Below are 15512 nucleotides of genomic sequence, written 5' to 3'. Positions count from 1 at the left end.
TCCAACCCCAAAGGACTCCTTCAGGGCTGGGAAACGCCCCTTCCCCGCCCCCTCCCTGTGCGCGTGAACTAGGCAGTTGTTAGATCTCGCGAGAGGTTCGCCCCCTAGCCGCCCCTCCCCCCAAGTAGAGAGTGCGCGAACGAGAAAGAAGGAGGGCGCTCCAGGCGACAGCACTGCAGACGCCATTATCCTCTGTTTCTCTGCTGCACTGACCTCGACGTCTTGCCTGTGTCCCACTTGTTCGCGGCCTATAGGTAATTGGAGTTATTGGAGCTTGGGTATTGCTGGTTCGGGTAAGGGTTGGGCCTCCCCGAAAGGCTGCGTTGACTTTTCCCAAGCCCGGGTTTTCTCGAGCCCTTAGTGGCCTCCCAGCCCGAAGGGAGGCGCTGGCGGTAGGCGGGGTTGTCGCCGCCGTCGCCTTGATTGACGTGGCCTCGGGCCAATCGCTTCGCCCTCGCACCATCGCTGAAGCCCTGGCAGCCAATAGGGCGCGACGGCGGGGAGGACGCGAGAAGGCGGGGGAGGGGAGCCTGCGCTCGTTTTCTGTCTAGCTCCGACCGGCTGAGGCGGCGCGGCGGCGGAGGGACGGCAGCCTCGCGCGGTGAGAAGCCGGGTTGGGGGAGCGGCTGGTGGAGGTGAGGGTCGGAGCCCAGTTTTTCCGCTTGAGGGAGGAGTTCTGGGGGCCGCTTTGGTGTTTGGCCGCTTTTCCGAGTGGGAACGTTGCCCGGCGTCCCCTCCCCCACCTCCGCCATTTCCCTGAGCGTGTATCCGCAGTCCGCGTTGTGGTCCTAGAGACTTCGGGAATTCCTGAGGCATGTGCTTCTAGGATGAGCTGGAGCTATGTGGCCCTGGGAACTAGAAACCTCGTGGAGGAAAGGAGGCTGGTGCGGGGAGAAGGTCGCGCCGCCGCTCTCTTTGTGTGAGCCCCGCCTCACCTTGGGTCTCCCGGCCTGGGGTCGGAGCTGGAGCAGCGGGGTTGGAACGGTCAGGGCTGCCTCGATGGCTTTGTCTCGGGCAGGGGGGGGGGAGGATGCGGGGGATGAGACCTCGGGACCGCGTGGTGGGTGGGGGAGGGGGTCGGCGCTCGGCTCCGCCTAGTAGCACGTAGTCGCCATTACGCGGGCCGCCATTTCCTGTCGGATCCGGGTGAGGAGAGGTGCGGCGCTTCTGCTGTCGACTTTCGCTTTTTCCAGTCCTGTTACCTGGCTATTTCTGATCCCGGTACCGGGAGGCGGGGAGGGGAGGGCGCATTGGCGCTCGGCCAGTCGAGCGCATACTTAGCGGATTTTCGGGGCCTAGGGACTAGTGACTGCAGGACCCGAAGGGTGAACGGCACGCGGCAACGTTATTCTTACAGATAAGCCCTGCTGTTTTTGCTTAAACTTTCTTATCCAAATCTTCTCCCACCACACCTCAGAAATTGAGTGCTGGGCCCGAAGAATGTCGTTTCAGTTAGTCGTTAGGAGAACAATAAGTCGACCAACGGTATGGGAGAATGGGAGGCATAAATGTGCCTCGCTTGTTGGCTCTTTGCTGTCTAGCCAACCTTCTAGTAGAGGCCGCTTGCCAACTCCTAGTCCCGACGAGAGGGAAGCTTAAAAAAGGGCTGTTTGCAGTCTTATCGACCGTTCTGGCACGTAGACGCTTTAGTTTTCGTATTACAGGCATAATTGTCGTGTTGTACTCTGTTAAGCCTAATTTAAAATAATCCGCTAGTGACTGTTAGTTTTCAAGGGCTCTATTTGCTTCGCTGATTAATAGACTGGTAGTGTGGTAGTTTGAGTCTGGTCCTATATTAGATTTTTGGATTTATCCCTCCAGTAGATTGTTCTGGTTGTTGGATGTGTTCGCAATTGCCGTTGTTATTTGTAAACTTTGGAGATGTCACATAAGATCGCTTCAAGCATCAGTCGAAAGAAATAGAAAAGCAATTGGAAGTTTTAGTATAAAATTAGTTTTTCCAGTGAATAAGATGCATTGTGACTTTTCATAAATGTATGCTTTGTGGATGACATTTATCTTTTCAGGCTTTTGGGAATGTTCCGTATAAAACAATTCATTGCTGTGGTGGGACTTAATCTAGTGGCTAAAAGTTATTGTTCTAACTTAGCAAAAAATGAAACCAGGCTCCCTTGAATTTTGTATTTTTTAGGCAGTCATTTGAATTGTGAAACCCTAAAATGAAGAATCAAGTTTTAGAAACAGCTAGTTTTTTGGGTTCAAATCAGTGTTCACTGTGTTCAGAAACAAATATTCAGTAATAAGAATAAACAAAAGCAAAAGTGATTTGTATTGGTTCTTACAGGCTACTGCAGCACTGGGGTGTCAGTTGTTGGTCCGACCCAGAACGCTTCAGTTCTGCTCTGCAAGGATATATAGTAACTGGTACGTTCTAGAAGCAATGTCTTTTTTTTTCTACAGCTTGCTTTCCAATAAGCCAAATGTATTAGCTTCTTTATTTTTCAACAGATTGGTGTGCCCGTTTAATAAAAGAATATGGAAACTGAACAGCCAGAAGAAACCTTCCCTAACACTGAAACCAATGGTGAATTTGGTGAGAAGAAATTTTAGTTTTAACAGTATTTTTTTATTTTGTTAATAAATTGCCTTATTCTGTTAATTATTGCCTTAGGAGTGTGTGGTGAAATTTGGGTATTACTGTTTATGTAGGTAATTTTAATTCTGCGATTTATCAGTAGTTATATCTTAGCTTTTATTTATGAAGTAGAAGTAACTGATTTGCATATAAATAATTTTTCCTTGCATTTTGGGATTTCAAGTCCTTTGAAGTATTTTGTCGCAGTATTTTGTGTTTGGTGCATTTTACTAGATGGAAGCATAACGTTCAAGTCTATAGCAATGCCTTTGGTCTTTTTAAAACATGCCTAAGATTAGCAACAAGTCTCTTGAAACAGAATGGAGTTGCTTTGGAGACTTCGCTGCTTTCTTTGAAATCTGAACTGTTAATTTTTAGGTAAACGCCCCGCAGAAGATATGGAAGAGGAACAAGCATTTAAAAGATCTAGAAACACTGATGAGATGGTTGAATTACGCATTCTGCTTCAGAGCAAGGTATAAATTTTATTCTTGAAAATTTGAAGGTGGTTCATACTCAAGTAGAAATTAAGGTCTGGTTTGGCTTTCTAGAATGTCAAAGTTTTACAGATTGAAGAATATAAAACATTTGGTTCTTTCTAAACAGACTTGAAGTCTCTGATGGTTTTGTTATTCCACTAATAGTTAAGATTAAAGCTTTGGCTGTAGGGAACCACCACTACAGGTCAAACTAGGAGGAGGGTGTGATTCTTAAAGTGTTAATAGATTAAATCTTAATTATGTGTGGACTCCTTAGGAAACTGCTTGGTTGGCAGTGTATTGTTTTATCATGGGGCACAATATGAAGGTACCTACTAATATTAAATTAATTGACTTATTTTACCAAAGGGTGCTATAAAATCTGTGCTTAGTTTTATTTTTACTTGGTGTTATTTCTGACGTTGAGTACTCCAAACTAGTCCTCACAGCACTTAGAATTATATTTTGATTTTTGGTTTGGTTTTGGCCTGGTCGTTTTTACATCCCCAAATAGATTTTTATTCTTATGACAAACAGGTTGGAGGATTTTTTAGCAAAATCTAAGAGCATAGGTAGCCATTAATTTTAGGGAAAGGCAAAATAATTTTTTGTCTTTGTATCTTCTGCAGAATGCTGGGGCAGTGATTGGAAAAGGAGGCAAGAATATTAAGGCTCTCCGTACAGACGTAAGTATTAAGAGTTTAAACTACTACACGAGCAGCTTCAGTTTATATGTCTATAGAAATTTAAAGATTTACATCCTAGAAATCATTTCATAGTTTAGCTACAAAGACATTTGTAATAATTTATTATTACAGAATTGATTTCGAAGTTATCCATTCCTGTTTTAACAAAAGCCCAGATTGAGCAGGGTGCGGGGTGGTTTCTTTTAAACCTCTTCACATTCTAATAAGAGTCCACCAAATTATTCACTTCATCAAGCAAGATACCATCTTAATTAGAAATAGCGACAAAGTGTAAAAATCCTTGATTGCACCATTTCTTGTGTGTGAATCAATTACAGTATTACTGAAAACCATTGCAGGTGGCTGGTTAAATCCAGAAAAATTTTTTTGTTTTCTTTGGGAAGAAAAATGTCCATCTGTTCTTTAACAGCTTGCACATGGAGCACAAAGAATTTAATGTTGAGGTTGCATGATTTAAATATGGGTAAAGAATAGAGTAGGCACTTAATCTTATAATTGGGAAACTGTTCGTCAATGCCTATGATTTGTTTGAGTCTTCATTTTACAGTGGGTTGACTCTTGTGATTAGACACATTAAATGTTGGCAGTGCCAGAAGTGAGCACATTTATAGGACTTGGCTACACCAAAATTTCTAAATTTTTTTTCTCATAGTGTACACATTTCTTAATGTTTTTCTTGCTAAAAATGAGGCAAATAACTTTGTGTCGAGTACTTATTTGACAGTATTTCATTTCTCTCTTGGTCGCAGATCTTTGTATGTTCCTCTTGATTACTGTAAACTGAACTTGAAAATTTGTTTAAAATTTTACAAACTTGCCTGTTAGGATCTAGGAATGCGTTTCAAAACCTCCAGAAAACCAAACCAGTCTTATTAGTTAGGGTTTTTGGTGGTGTGGGAATTTTTGTTTTGTCTTTTATAAACCTCTCTCCTCTTAATCCAGATGTTCTGTATAATTATCTGGGTTATTAATTTCCCCATTTCCTCAAGAATTTCAGTAAACTTTGAGTCAGGTTTTGTGTCTACCCTCATGAGCCAGCCTGCTACTGAAACATCATTTGTTTTTCTTAAAAAATAAAAAGGCTAGAACCATCATTTGAGGTCCTTAATGTTAAGCCACAGTCAGATTTAGAGAAGTCCATTATTGTGTTAGTCTTCAGAACAACTTAAGCTTGTTTCATTGAGAGTATGAGTATAGTTTGTATTAAATTAAAATTTATTGCTTTTCCCCCTTTTCCCTCTCCTTGTTTTTTTGGCCATATATCTCCGTTGCCCATGTACTGGATCGACTTACCCCTGCGTTGCCCACCATGACGTTGGCCCATCCGCCCCTGAACGCCCATGTGAAAACCCTGGTTGGCTATGCCCAAAAATGTGCTCGTTGCCAAACGGGTACCATACTTGACAACTTCTGATTGAATGCCCATGCCCAATGCCAACATCCACGAACGCCAATGACCAATGCAGTACAATGCCAGTGTTTCAGTCCCAGACAGCAGTGGCCCCGAGCGGTATGTCCCAACAGTTTATGCCTCACTGCCTGATTAGAAAGAGAGAAATGTATTTTATTACCTGCCTTTTATATAATTAAATAGTATCCCCTTTAGACGGTGTATTGTTTTTCAAGTTTCTGTCTTATTTTCCCCATTAAGTCTTTTTGTCACTGAACTTTTACCGTGAGTTGCCCACCCAAACGATCCACTAATTTTATTTCGATGGAAGGAGCACAGCTTCAAGTGTTGCATATTTGCCGCATTGTAAATCAAATTGTTACCAAAATAGTCTCTCGCTCTGTCTTTGTGGCCCACCTTGCTTCCCAACATTGCCTGTTCATAATTTTTTCTGATGAAATGCTAACTCTGGTTCACTTTCCTTCACTTCTCATTTGTGTTGTCTTTGTTTTGTCTTGCATTTGTATTTGTTTTCTTGCAGAGCCCATTAGTGATCTAATTTCTAACTGGTATTCATAACCTTACTCCAGATACAATGTTCACCACTTGCATATTCCCCCACTTTGCCTAAGAGAAGGTGTGCCAGTTTTACCAATGTAACAGCGAGGGTATCCTTACCTTAGTGGTGGCGGGGAACATAAATATTCAACTCTGCTTCAGTTCTGGTCAGTTTATTGCCCACTTAATCTGAGCCCTTCCAAAAGCCCATTCTCTCTGTCTCTCTGCAAGTCTCCTAATATTGTTACCATGTCTGTATTGGGTATAAAACAAACTGCATGTGAGAAATCTATAAATAGGCTACTTTAAATGGGGAATATTAAATAATCGTATGTTACATCTCTGTAAAAGTTTGTATGATTTGGTGACAAACACAAAACTCATTTTTCTTTTCCACCTTTTTTGTACTATCTGGTATTTGTGGTGTTTGACAGCATATTGAGTATCAGTGCTGATATTGAAACAATTGGAGAAATTCTGAAGAAAATCATCCCTACCTTGGAAGAGGTAGGCTCATTTTCTTTTAAATGTATTTGACGATATGAGGGGGGAATGTTTAAAGTATGTTGTATTGGTGTATGATGGGGGAGGTGGAGAGACAATGGATATGACAGTTTGTAGCAGTATCTTAACCTGCTACATAATTTTGTACATGAGTAACTTTTTTTTTTAAAAAAAAAAAAAAAAAAAAAAAAAAACAGGCTGGCCACTCCTGGAGTAAATGTGAACTTATCTGTGGTCATGTGCTTTCATGGGTTTAGTATGTATTTTATGGGCTTTAGTTTTAGAAGAGAGATTTTTACAATTAGAATATTTGTGGGAATATGTTGAAAAGGAGAATTATTTAGATTTAGTTAGGATTTTAAGATTACATAATTCACTAGGTATATAGAGAAGAGTATTTTATGTTTTGTGTCATCTTAATGTTGAATAAAGCAGTTTCTCATTATTTAATAATGTAGATTTAAATGTTGTAGTAGCTTTACCAATATATGCGACAATAGCCTGATCACGCTAGACACTTAACCTATTACTCTTATTTTTCTACTTTCAGGGCCTGCAGTTGCCATCACCCACTGCAACCAGCCAGCTCCCGCTCGAATCTGATGCTGTGGAATGCTTAAATGTATGTCATAGTGCCATTGAACCCCACTGAAGTATGGAGCCTGGCCCATAGGATCGATTATATTTTTAACATAGTGTGCTTTTCCCATCTCTATAGAAAAAGGCTTAAAAACATGATACATGAATGGTCTTACAACTCACTGTTGACCCTGCTCCATGCTGCAGTGGGAATTAACTACATTTGCAAAGTGCTTTGCAGTCATTTTTATTATGGTGTTATTTGAATGTTAATAATAATTTTGTGGTAACAGCGACATGCTAAATGGCTGCAGTGTGGGTATGGTGTTGCAGGACCTGAAAATAAAATAGTTTTTTAAGGTGGTGCAGAATGTCCTTTTTGGGCCTGGCTATTGAGGATAATAAGCACATAACTGGTAAAGTTATTGAAATATAAATTCAGGTTGCTCACTGCAACAGTATATTATTGTTATGCTTATAGCAGATAAGTGTGTATTGGGGAATTGCTGATTTGAGACTAAAATTTTATAACTCTCCCTCCACAGTACCAACACTATAAAGGAAGTGACTTTGACTGCGAATTGAGGCTGTTGATTCATCAGAGTCTAGCAGGAGGAATTATTGGGGTCAAAGGTGCTAAAATCAAAGAACTTCGAGAGGTAAAAAAAAAAAAAAAAAAATTCTGCCATATTCTTTGCTGGAAAGTAAATTTTCATATAGAGTTGTTTCTGTGAGCTCTCGCTTCCCCTCTCAGTTCCCTCCAAAGATTGCTTATCACAAATGACAAAAAATGTCTGGCACTGCCAGACATGTTATTATGTCAAATTTTTATACCGTTGCAAAGCCCTGTGATAATTAATGAAGTTTTTATATTGTGGGAGGATAATTGTTGAATTCAAATGCAATTTTCACTGAACCTAGGAAAGCTAATTTTCTTCTAATTATTTTTTTTTTTTATGATCTTACTACAGAACACTCAAACCACCATCAAGCTTTTCCAGGAATGCTGTCCTCATTCCACTGACAGAGTTGTTCTTATTGGAGGAAAACCCGATAGGGTTGTAGAGTGCATAAAGATCATCCTTGATCTTATATCTGAGGTATTTCAGAACACTTTTTGTTTACACTTGATTTTATGAAACAAAGTGATAACCTTCTGCAAAAGTAGCTTCAGAGCAATTTAGTCTAATAGTCGTCATTTGCCCTTTCCCTGGCAATTTTCTATCACCTAGCTTCAGCCATCACTTTAATTTAAAAATGGTTTAGAAAGAGAGGTAATTTGTTGGTGGTATTTCTATAGACTTTGATCCTTCGAATGAATTTCCTATAGTGTTGCTTGTGTTTTTGTAATTACGCTGCAGGGCTTCCTATCTCAGGTGCCTCAGTATGGATTAACAGGCTTGCCAAGACTCATCTCTTCAGCCCTTGTGAAATGTGCATTGTAGTTTGTCATGTAAAATGGGAGGGCTTTGTGGTTTCTTATGATCTAAGTGTAAGAGCAAGCTGTTACTTCTCCCTGTACAGGGAATAGAACTCACTTTTATTTAGTACTTGCCAAAAGTATTGGATTTCTTTGGAATCTTTACTTTGCTACTGTTAGCATGGACATAATTCCTGTTTCTGCCTCTACTACCTCCTGATGGGGGAATGACTTATATTTTGTTTGATGATGATGTTAGAAGGGTTGGTATGAAGCCGGACTCTTTTTCTTCAGTCTGTAAGTTTGTTCCATCTCTGTTTTTAGTCTCCCATCAAAGGACGTGCACAGCCTTATGATCCCAATTTTTACGATGAAACCTATGATTATGGTGGTTTTACAATGATGTTTGATGACCGCCGTGGACGTCCAGTGGGATTTCCCATGCGGGGAAGAGGTGGTTTTGACAGAATGCCTCCTGGTCGGGGTGGGCGTCCCATGCCTCCATCTAGAAGAGATTATGATGATATGAGCCCTCGTCGAGGACCACCTCCCCCTCCTCCCGGACGAGGCGGCCGGGGTGGTAGCAGAGCTCGGAATCTTCCTCTTCCTCCACCACCACCACCTAGAGGGGGGTAAGTTTTTTTTTTTTTCCCCCATCTATGAATTATTAACCTACAAGAGGCTGCACTTAGTGGTAGACAAGGTAGACTTTGATTTGATATGTTTGGCATGTAAACACGTTTAGATTACAACAAGTACTATGCTTGCAGAGACCTCATGGCCTATGACAGAAGAGGGAGACCTGGAGACCGTTACGACGGCATGGTAAGAAGTTTGGTTTATTACCAGTGTGTTGTGTCTGTGAGGGTTGTCACAATGTAGTTCACGTTTTGTTGAAGGTTATAGTGATTAAAAACTTTTCTTACAAGTAAATTTTGTTTGGATTACTAGTTAAATAATTACTTCTATTATTTGCTGCACTTGATTGAGCTTTGTTCCCCTCGATTACATAATTGCTGCCTATATATGTACCCTCTTTTGTTTTAATGTAACATGTAAATTAGGCATATAAAAAGGGCTCTATAACGAAATACAGTGCGGGTTCATGTTAATATTTTTATCTCTAACAGGTTGGTTTCAGTGCTGATGAAACTTGGGACTCTGCAATAGATACATGGAGCCCATCAGAATGGCAGATGGCTTATGAACCACAGGTTGAGTATCATAGTTGTTCGTGTGTGTATCAGTGATAATTTAAGATACTTACCTGCTCTCCAGTAAGTTTTTTATTCCCCTGAGGATACTTAACTGAAAATAGGATACAGGAGGACTTTGGTTTCCTGAAGAGGGATTTTATGAGTATTAAAATACTTGAATAGTGAAGCTGCGTGCAGTGGTGCTCACTCATAATCCCAACTACTAAAGAGCCTGAGGCAGGAGGATCACTTGAGCCTGAGAGTTTGAGACCAGCCTGGGCAACATAGCAAGACTCCATTTTATTAAATGAATTTTTTTAAAGTACAGGTAGTAATTACAACGGCAAAGTAATTTTCTATTTTTTTCTTTGTTTTTAGGGTGGCTCCGGATATGGTAAGTTCTCTCCTTTGTGAAGTCAAACATTAATTTCATACTTTTTAAATGAACTTACTGCTCATTATTTAAATCAGATTATTCCTATGCAGGGGGTCGTGGCTCATATGGTGATCTTGGTGGACCTATTATTACTACACAAGTAACTATTCCCAAAGATGTAAGTATCTTTAATACTACCAGGAACATTTTATCACTTTTATGATTATTCCTCTTTTCTGTATATTTTTTAATTCAGAAGGTTTTAACAAAAATACATTTAGGATTGAGGTTATGTTAATGGGCTTTAGTGAGCTGGGTTGTCTGCTGTTTGAGTCTTGTCAAGTGATCAGTGCTATTAATAAAAGTAGTTAAGAGGGTTTTGAGCCCTTAACTAAGGGAAACATTAGTAAGTGTGACATAAATACATTATAACTCAAACCTTGACAGGTTTAGGGAGCGTTAGATAATCAGTTAAGAGTCTGAATGAATAAAATTAATACACTTCATGTTCCTTGAAAATACAGGTAGTAAATGTTAAAAGTATATCGTAAACACATACTTTTAAAAAATCTTTTCAGTTGGCTGGATCTATTATTGGCAAAGGTGGTCAGCGGATTAAACAAATCCGTCATGAGTCGGGAGCTTCGATCAAAATTGATGAACCTTTAGAAGGATCCGAAGATCGGATCATTACCATTACAGGAACACAGGACCAGATACAGAATGCACAGTATTTGCTGCAGAACAGGTCAGTTTTAAGTTTAGCTTTGCGTTAGCTTATATGTACTAAAACTTTTAAAAAGCTTTTCTTCTCAATTGATTTTTTTCTTTTAGAAGCCATGGTGTCTCAACCTTTTGGGGACCTAACTTCTAAACATTCTAATAGTTTGCCTTAATTTTCTTCTGCTTTCTTACTAAAACGAAGACATTCAATACTAATCTTGCTGGAAGAAGCCTTAACCAAGCAAACTTCTCATTTCTCTGGTGAAAACTGCTGCCAAAACCACTTGTTACAAAATTGTACAGAGCCTGTAGAAAATATAGAAGATTCATTGGATGTTGGCCTAGTTCTGTGTGGAAGACTAGTGATTTTGTTGTTTTTAGATAACTAAATCGACAACAAATCACAGTCTGCCATATGGCACAGGCCATGCCTCTACAGGACAAATGATTGGTGCTGTAAAATGCAGCATTTCACACCTTACTAGCATTCTTTGTCTTTTCTACCAAATATTAACAACTTTCAATTCCGTTTTCTTAATTCTGTTCTACTAATGTCTGATTTACTACTCATCATTTTTCTTGACACTTAACATTGCTTTAATTTGTAATTGCTAATGGTTTTTGAACTCTTCTAATTGTAATGGACATGTTTATCATTTTAATTTAGCATTGAAATTGTCTTGATGTTGATTAAGATGTTACGAGCAAAAATTCTAATTCGCACTTTTTTTTCTTTTCTTTTATAGTGTGAAGCAGTATGCAGATGTTGAAGGATTCTAATGCAAGATATTTTTTCTTTTTTATAGTGTGAAGCAGTATTCTGGAAAGTTTTTCTAAGACTAGTGAAGAACTGAAGGAGTCCTGCATCTTTTTTTTTTTATCTGCTTCTGTTTAAAAAGCCAACATTCCTCTGCTTCATAGGTGTTCTGCATTTGAGGTGTAGTGAAATCTTTGCTGTTCACCAGATGTAATGTTTTAGTTCCTTACAAACAGGGTTGGGGGGGGGAAGGGCGTGCAAAAACTAACATTGAAGTTTTGAAACAGCAGCAGAGTGAGTGGATTTTATTTTTTGTTATTGTTGGTGGTTTAAAAAAATTCCCCCCATGTAATTATTGTGAACACCTTGCTTTGTGGTCACTGTAACATTTGGGGGGTGGGACAGGGAGGAAAAGTAACAATAGTCCACATGTCCCTGGCATCTGTTCAGAGCAGTGTGCAGAATGTAATGCTCTTTTGTAAGAAACGTTTTATGATTTTTAAAATAAATTTAGTGAACCTATTTTTGGTGGTCATTTTTTTTTTAAGACAGTCATTTTTAAATGGTGGCTGAATTTCCCAACCCACCCCCAAACTAAACACTAAGTTTAATTTTCAGCTCCTCTGTTGGACATATAAGTGCATCTCTTGTTGGACATAGGCAAAATAACTTGGCAAACTTAGTTCTGGTGATTTCTTGATGGTTTGGAAGTCTATTGCTGGGAAGAAATTCCATCATACATATTCATGCTTATAATAAGCTGGGGATTTTTTGTTTGTTTTTGCAAATGCTTGCCCCTACTTTTCAACAATTTTCTATGTTAGTTGTGAAGAACTAAGGTGGGGAGCAGTACTACAAGTTTGAGTAATGGTATGAGTATATACCAGAATTCTGATTGGCAGCAAGTTTTATTAATCAGAATAACACTTGGTTATGGAAGTGACTAATGCTGAAAAAAATTGATTATTTTTATTAGATAATTTCTCACCTATAGACTTAAACTGTCAACTTGCTCTAGTGTCTTATTAGTTAAACTTTGTAAAATATATATATACTTGTTTTTCCATTGTATGCAAATTGAAAGAAAAAGATGTACCATTTCTCTGTTGTATGTTGGATTATGTAGGAAATGTTTGTGTACAATTCAAAAAAAAAGATGAAAAAAGTTCCTGTGGATGTTTTGTGTAGTATCTTGGCATTTGTATTGATAGTTAAAATTCACTTCCAAATAAATAAAACACCCATGATGCTAGATTTGATGTGTGCCCAATTTGAACAAGGGTTGATTGACACCTGTAAAATTTGTTGAAACGTTCCTCTTAAAAGGAAATATAGTAATCTTATATATTTTTTTGTGTGAAGTGTTTTTCTAGCATTTATAAGTGAAAGCTGGCAGGGGTGGTAGTTGGGCTCATAATTTATTAAAGTGATAATTTAGCAAAATGAGAGCCTAGTTATCCAATTTTTTTTTTCTTATAGTCAGCCAGAGCTTTCCTCATTACCTATGAGAAATTTTGAGTGAGTTACTTGGTTCCTTTCTCTAAAATAGCTTTAGTTTGATGTTTGAGAATATCGGAGATAATGTAAAATAACTGCAGAGTATGGTTCCCGGCCCATATTCCTGAAATACTAATTAACCTCCAGCTGTCCAGAAAGCTTGAAAACTTCTAGTTTTGTTTTTTGAGACAGTGTCTTGCTCTTTTTCCCAGGCTGGAGTACAGTGGCATAATCTTGGCTCACTGCAACCTCCATCTTCTGGGCACAAGCAATCCTCCTTTCTCAAAACAGATGAACAACTATATAGGAAAGGAGTCATGAGTGTAATTATTGAATTTAGGTCAGAGGCTTGTGTATAATAAAAGTAACAGTTGGGAAGTTCTAGAATTCATGTAAGTATTAATAGTATAACAGAATAATGTCTTTTAAGGGAATTAGAGTTGAGTGACAGTTTGGGGAGGGGCGTAGAGTGATCTTTTGATTAACGAAGGATATGAAATAAATGTAAAAATATCACTTAAAACTAGTGAATGCTACCTGTGGTATGGTTTCCCCAGTGTGGGTGAGTTGGGGTTGCTCAGGGTGAAATGAGCCTTTACCTCTAAAGAAAAATGACAACAACACTTCAAATTGTTAATCCTACTGGAGGAAAGCATCCCTGGAGAGAACACTGGCTTCCAAAGCTTTTATCTGTTACCTATAAATGAGTTATGTAAACACATGGAGTATTAGCTGCAAATGTTTTCACTTTTGCATTTTCCAATAATTTCAGACCTTAAACACATTCTACTGAAGACTTAATGGATTGAAGAATATCTGGCATTGATATCTTTGATATACAGCTTTGGGAGGGAGAGGGGCCTTTTGCATTGCCACTGCTATTGATTGGTAAATGGTATTTAAAATTTGGGTGAGAATTGGGACAGGTTGGGAGAATTTTCACAAAGGGTGGGAGAAGTGAACATAAGCTCTTTAATGGAATATTGAGCCAATTTTGTAAGAAGTTACTGGTGCATAATGCTGACTTAGTTTCAAAAATTTAGCCTAACTTTTTGAACGTTAATTATCAAAATGCCAACAGACGGAAACCAAGTTGTACTAGTTATCTCAAGAATTTAAAACCTTTCCCTACTATTAATGAATTCAAATTTTGTTTGCCTTTGTTTTATTGTACTGAGACATATGTAAAATACTAAATCTGATCTAATAGCAAAGAAAATCAAGAAACAAAACAGCAAAATTTTCTTTTAAAAAACCCTTTCATTAGTTTTAAGTTTTTTTAGTACCCAATTGCTATCGTTCATGTGAATTAGGTAATGAATTGCTTCAGATTGCTGTGATTCAAAGTAAATTTAATCAGCCTCGTGCGGTGGCTCACACTTGTAACCCCAACATTTTGGGGGCTAAGGTGGACAGATGTCTTGAGCCCAAGAGTTTGAGACAGCCTGGGCAATATGGTGAAACCCCATCTCTACAAAAAATCAGCCAAGCATGGTGGCGCACACCTGTAGTCCCAGTTAGGAAGCTTGAGGTGGGAGGATCGCCTGAGCCCGGGAAGTGAAGGCTGCAGTGAACCTTGATGGCACTACTGCACTACAGCCTGGGTGACAGACCCTGTCTCAATCCAGTAAGTTTTTATGTTAAAGAGAACCAAAAAATGGAGAACTTTTTTTTTTTTTAAGTTGGTCTGGCTGTGTCACCCAGGCTGGAGTGCAGTGGTGCTCAGGCCATCCCCAGAGACCTTCCTATATTTCAGCCTGGGGCAAGAGCAGTGGGAGATGATTAATGAGAGAGCAGAAACTCCAGATGAGTTGAAAAGGACGCCAAAAGCGCAAAAACAAGGCACTGCTCACTTCTAGTTTGAAACCCTCGAAGTGTTCTATGACCACATGGGATAGAAAGCACAGAAGACCAAGAGATATACGTTTGGCATAGAGATGATCTGAGATTACAGACACAAACACCCCACAGAATTTCCTTTGATTCCCAGATGTCGTAAGAGGGACATCACTTGAGAACCAATGGGGCTTGTGATGGGGTCATTATGGTGAAAGATAGGTTACCGCATAGCAGCCCAGCTAGTGGCTGGATAGAGATGGCAGAATAGCAAAGGATTTGCAGTACCAGTGAAAGCCAAGGCGAGATAGTCATGGAGAGACCACTGAATTGAGTGCCAGTTATACTAGCTTTGGTGGTGCACACCTGTAATCCCAGCTGCTCGGGAGGCTGAGGCAGGAGAATTGCTTGAATCTGGGAGGCGGAGGTTGCAGTGAGCCGAGATCGTGCCACTGCACTCCAGCCTGGGCAACGAGAAAAACTCCGACTCAAATAAAAAAAAAAAAAAAGAGCAGTTTTTTTCTGCTATCAGTGGGAATGGGAATTTATGAGAAAACTCACAAGGCATATCTAGGAATTTACAGACCCCGGAATTCCCAAGAAACAGGAGAGTTAAGACTAATGCTATCAAACCATAAATTCTAGGTGGAGGTGATCTCACTTGGAATGAGCCTTCAGATCATTTATTCATACTTTGTGTGTCAAATTGGTGCCAATTCTGTGTACAGTTCAGACTCCGGAACTCGGGATCAGGCTGACGCTGCTGAGACTGCATCATGGTTTGACCAATTTTCCCTGCCCTGTGCTCCTTTCCTCATTCTGCTTCAACTGAGAGCACTCTCGAAGTGAATCAATTGCAAAAAAAATCCCTGGCTTAGACTCTGCTTCTAGGAC

The 15512-nt window shown here is 39.6% G+C and overlaps 1 protein-coding gene across 9 annotated transcripts; it reads left to right on the top strand.

Annotated features, from left to right (window-relative positions):
• The first annotated feature begins 96 nt into the window (after positions 1-96).
• Positions 97-12537, top strand: HNRNPK (heterogeneous nuclear ribonucleoprotein K). Of its 9 annotated transcripts, none has more exons than XM_058445007.1 (17): positions 97-254; positions 2306-2385; positions 2470-2554; positions 2975-3072; positions 3705-3761; positions 5249-5292; positions 6165-6237; positions 6785-6856; positions 7359-7472; positions 7785-7913; positions 8558-8865; positions 9004-9058; positions 9364-9447; positions 9808-9823; positions 9916-9983; positions 10384-10553; positions 11275-12537. In XM_058445007.1, exons 3-17 carry the CDS (start codon positions 2497-2499, stop codon positions 11306-11308), a joined length of 1380 nt encoding a protein of 459 aa, XP_058300990.1. In that variant the 5' UTR covers positions 97-254; positions 2306-2385; positions 2470-2496; the 3' UTR covers positions 11309-12537. The 9 variants fall into 9 exon arrangements, with proteins under 9 accessions (XP_058300990.1, XP_032020284.1, XP_032020282.1 ...); XM_032164393.2 differs by having other exon boundaries at positions 9901-9983; positions 11335-12537; XM_032164391.2 differs by having other exon boundaries at positions 9901-9983.
• The last annotated feature ends 2975 nt before the right edge of the window (positions 12538-15512 follow it).

This window comes from Hylobates moloch, unplaced genomic scaffold, assembly GCF_009828535.3.
Source record: "Hylobates moloch isolate HMO894 unplaced genomic scaffold, HMol_V3 SCAFFOLD_10, whole genome shotgun sequence".
In the NCBI taxonomy this organism is placed as follows: domain Eukaryota; kingdom Metazoa; phylum Chordata; class Mammalia; order Primates; family Hylobatidae; genus Hylobates; species Hylobates moloch.
Note: the sequence above shows the minus strand (reverse complement) of the source record. Positions and strands in the feature narration are given on the sequence as shown.